Below are 4,852 nucleotides of genomic sequence, written 5' to 3'. Positions count from 1 at the left end.
CCACAGGTGCCGAGCCACAATCTCTGATAAATTAGATGATTGCTCCCAACTCTTCACATCCTGTGTTGGAATTACACATCCATATCCTTTACCATGTGACTCTGTGGTATCTCCTGCTGGTATTGATGTTGGGTTTCACCATTTGACTTGCTTTGGCCAATAAAATGTTAACAGGCTTGTGGGAGGCCATCTGGGGCTTGTAATTCTATCACTTTGGGAGGCTGAGGCAGGTGGATCACCTGAGCTCAAGAGTTTGAGACCAGCCTGAGCAAGAGCAAGACCCGTCTCTACTAAAAATAGACTAGCTGGGTGTTGTGGCAGTTGCCTGTAGTCCCAGATATGCAGGAGGCTGAGGCAAGAGGATCACTTAAGCCTATGAGTTTGAGGTTGCTGTGAGCTATGATGCCACAGCACTCTACCCAGAAAAGAAAAAGTGGCTCAGTGCCCAAAGGGCAGTGGTTATGGGGCTGGCGGGTTCAAATCCAGCTCAGGCTTGTTAAACAACAATGACAACTGTAACAAAAAATAGCCGGGTGTTGTGGCTGGTGCCTATAGTCCCAACTACTTGGGAGGCTGAGGCAAGAGAATTGCTTAAGTCCAAGAGTTAAGAAGTTGCTGTGAGCTGTGACGCTACGGCACTCTACTGAGGGCAACATAGTGAGACTGTCTCAAAAAAAAATTAAAAAAGTAAATAGGCTTGGGGGCCTTTTTTTGTTTTGTTTCATTTAGAGATGGGAGCTCACTATGTTGCCCCAGTGCAATGGCTATTCATAGGAGTGATTATAATCCACTACAGCCCTGAATTCCTGGGGCTCAAGCAATCCTTACACTTCAGCCTCTTAAGTAACTGTGACTTAACAAGTATGTACCAGTTCAGACTTAACGGTTTTATTTTATTTTTGAGACAGAGCCTCAAGCTGTCCTCCTGGGTAGAGTGTCATGGCATCACAGCTCACAGCTACCTCCAACTCCTGGGCTCAAGCGAGTCTCCTGCCTCAGCCTCCCAAGTAGGGGGTGGGACCACAGGCGCCCACCACAACACCCTGCTATTTTTTGGTTGCAGCCGTCATTGTTGTTTTGGCAGGCCTGGGCTGGATTTGAACCCGCCACCTTAGGTGTATGTGGCTGGCGCCTTAGCCACTTGAGCCACAGGCACCGAGCCAGACTCATGGTTTTAAATGTGCCTGCACAGTTTGGCCTGACCTCTTGTGTTTCTGCCACTGCTTAAGATCATGTTCGGGGTGCCAGCAAAACCAGACCAAAACCAGACTTACAGCCTAGCACCAAGCCCCACTGAACTCAGCTAAGCCCAGTCAAGATCAGCCAAACCTCACCAACCTACAGATCCATGAGTGAGAAAAATGTTTGTGGTTGTAAGTGACTGAGATTTGGGGTTTATTATGTAGCAGCACCACCCCAATATCTGACTAATGCACAATCCAACATATATGGATCAAATATAACAAAATTTTATGAAATAATACCATAACAGCATATAACGTACTCTAACAGTTTTTATTACATTTTACTTTTTTTTTTTTTTTTTTACAGAAACAGAGTCTCATTTTATTGCCCTCAGTAGAGTGCTGTGGTATCACACAGCTCACAGCAAGCTCCAAATCCTGGGCTTAGCAATTCTCTTGCCTCAGCCTCCCGAGTACCTGGGACTACAGGCGCCCACCACAACACCTGGCTATTTTTTTGTTGCAGTCTGGCTGGGGCCGGGTTTGAACCTGCCACCCTTGGTAGGTATATGGGTTCGGCACCCTACTCACTGAGCCACAGGTGCTGCCCTACATTTCACTTTTTAAAAATAATGGTAGTTGGGTGGCGCCTGTGGCTCAAAATGGTAGGGCGCCAGCCCCATATGCCAGAGGTGGCAGGTTCAAACCCAGCCCCAGCCAAAAAAAAAAAAAAAGAAATTGTTGGTGGCAACCAGAGTTTAAAAACACTGCTCTAGAGAAATCAATTTTTTTTCACTTCAGCACACACCTGAAGAATGTAATACATGGAGTGTATCAGCAACAGTGGTTCACTTGCTAGCTGTGTAACCTTGCACAAACTACCTGACTTCCCTGATCGTTAGTTTCCTTATCTGTAAAATGGGAATAATCTCATCTGGTTAAGAGTGGTTGCAGAGATTAAATGAGCTAATACATATTAAGTGACTAGTACAGGGCAAGTCTTCACCTTTTCATTACTGAGAAGTTCAGTGAGGAACAGAAGGAACTAGAGTAATTTCAGAATTAAGGACTCATTTCTTTAAGGATGGGGACCCAGGCTGAAGTGACTGGAACGAGGTAGAGGATAACTGATGACACAAGGTCTAGGCATTAAGCACCACCTCTCTACCTACTGTGTCTCCTTCCTTAGTCTAAAGGAGACTCAGAGTGCTGAGTCTGTCATTAACTCTAACCTGTTCCCCCTCATGCTTCTTCCCACCCTATCTGAGCATAAGGACTAGGCCAGCTCACAGGGAATAAGCAACTGACAGAGAACACAGGGTTGTGTCGATAACAAGTGATCTCAGCTACTCCACACCTGCCTTCTCAGTTGCCCTGTGCACTGGAAAGAAGGGCCAACATCTGCAGTTAGTCTTCTCCAAGCCCCACCAGACTCCATAAAGGTACCATGTACCTTCTCCTCAAACAGGGAAGGAGGAACATCATTTGTGAGCCTTAGAAACAAGTTGTAAAAAAGCCTTCTTTATTGAGAGCAGCGAGTGTAAAAAAAAACAAAACAAAAACAAAAACAAAACAAACAAAAAACAAAGTGTGAGGCAGGGGTGACCCACCCTCCTCATCTCCTCCAGGGCCCACCCCTTCCTCCCATGCCCACCCACCCCACGCTGCAATTACATACAAAAGCCGCCCATGGTGCATACAAAAAGGGCGGGTTATATAGTGTCAAAAGCTCCTGAAAACTCCTTCATCTGCCAGGCACTTAGGATGAGGAAGGGAGAGAAAAGTGAGGTGAAGGCATGGGTCTGGGTCAATGTACACAAACCCATGGTGGGTAGGACTCACTAGCTGTGTCCTCCACAATCCTGGTCTAGATACATAGGTGGGATCCATGCGCCAAGAGACTCCTTGGCTCTGTGTGCCCAGAACTTGAGAATATTAAGGAATTCCCCCCAACCCAGGCCATCCCCAACCTAACCCTCCCCAGGCAAAGTCGGCAGGTGAATGGCACAGCTGAACCTGGTCAAGGAGATAAGTTGCAGGCCAGAAATTGGGGTTACCTGAGGCACCCATCTGTCCCTGATGGGGGAAGGAGGCAGAGAAAGCTGTCCAGCCCAAGGCCCTAGTCACCCAGTCTGGGTCCGAATCAGCCTCCTCAAGAGCTGAGAGTGAGGAAGAGGAGAAAGCCCAGGCCCCGCTCAGACATGGGCAACGCCTGTGGTGCCCTGGCATGGGCTCAGAGCTCAGGAGAACAGGGATCTTGCCCATCATGCTGTAGGCTCCCCTCAAGAGGTGTCCTCCCCTGCCCATGCCATCCTGAGGCACAGCCTGCGGGGCTCCCTCCTCACGGCTTGCTGTCTCCAGGGCTATCTCCCAGGGTGTTGGCAATCTCACTGAAGGAGGGCCGGTCCTTGGGGCTGAGGGCCCAGCAGCGCTGCATCAACCGGTAGAGCTTAGAAGGGCAGCCTTCGGGTTGTGGCAGTCTGGCCTTCCCAGCTTGCAAATCTGTAGGGAAGACAGTGGACGGAATGTTGGTCAAAACATTTAACAACCTGTCCTGGAGCCCACAGTTGCCACAAGTAGCTCCATAAAGATGTGTCTGCCACAGTCCTGGCCAGTGGTGGGTGGGCATGTGCAGCTGACAGAGATGACTCCATCCCACCCTCACCCCTACCCTCAGCTTACTCTGGTTGGCAGAGCAAAGGTCCATGCAGCATAGGGCCCTGCATGGAACTAAAGTGGGTGACCAGACAGGTGTCAGAGTGGCTGGAGTGGGCATTAGAATGAGGGTTACTTACCTGTGTGAAAGTATATCAGTATTTTAACAACTTGAGTGGTTGTTATCTGTGTATCTTCTAATTACCAGCCCTGAGAGGGGAGGCACGCGGCCTGGCCAGGGGACTATCTGGAATCATCTCCCGGAAACACAGCTGCTTACCTGCCAGCACTTCATCATCTGCTTGCCCATCATGGGGCATCTCTCCATGGGTGAACACTTCCCACATCAGCACACCGAAGGCCCACACATCGGACTTGGTGGAGAAATCACCCTCTAAGATGGCCTCAGGGGACATCCAGCGCAGCGGCACCCAGGCCTGGCGGAAGTGGTAGTACTCACTGCAGGAGAGAAGCAACACAGGGATGGAGGTGGGGCAGGGAACACAGCCTGGTTCCCAGCTTCATCCCACATCTAGGATGCATCCCCAGGCTGGGGCCTAGCCTTTCTATATCAAGGGACCCAGAGAAATTGGTAACATGAATACCAAATACAGGAATATACTGGATAAAATCTGGAGGGATCCACATAAGGTGTGATGGTTTATAAATGCCATTAAGAATCAAACTGCCGGCTCAGCACCTGTGGCTCAAGTGGCTAAGGCACCAGCCACATACACCTAAGGTGGCGGGTTCGAATCCCGCCCGGGCCCACCAAAACAACAATGATGGCTGCAACCAAAAAATAGCCAGTCGTTGTGGCGGGTGCCTGTGGTCCCAGCTACTTGGGCGGCTCAGCACCTGTGGCTCAAGTGGCTAAGGCACCAGCCACATACACCTAAGGTGGCGGGTTCGAATCCCGCCCGGGTCCACCAAACAACAATGACGGCTGCAACCAAAAAATAGCCAGGCGTTGTGGCGGGCACCTGTGGTCCCAGCTACTTGGGAGGTGGAGG

At 49.9% G+C, this 4,852-nt stretch overlaps 1 protein-coding gene across 1 annotated transcript in view; it reads right to left on the bottom strand.

Annotated features, from left to right (window-relative positions):
* Nucleotides 1–2,689: 2,689 nt before the first annotated feature.
* PTK7 (protein tyrosine kinase 7 (inactive)) overlaps nt 2,690–4,852 on the bottom strand; it is a 73,817-nt gene continuing 71,654 nt past the window's right edge. The window contains exons 19-20 of the mRNA XM_012804809.2: nt 4,120–4,298; nt 2,690–3,686 (exon numbers count right to left, since the gene is read on the bottom strand). Coding sequence (XP_012660263.2) covers nt 3,526–3,686; nt 4,120–4,298 — 340 coding nt within the window. The 3' untranslated portion in view covers nt 2,690–3,525. The remainder of the gene's footprint in view (nt 3,687–4,119; nt 4,299–4,852) is intronic.

This window comes from Otolemur garnettii, unplaced genomic scaffold (assembly GCF_000181295.1).
Source record: "Otolemur garnettii isolate 467f Iridium unplaced genomic scaffold, OtoGar3 scaffold00031, whole genome shotgun sequence".
In the NCBI taxonomy this organism is placed as follows: Eukaryota; Metazoa; Chordata; class Mammalia; order Primates; family Galagidae; genus Otolemur; species Otolemur garnettii.
This window is presented reverse-complemented; position numbering and strand designations above follow the sequence as displayed.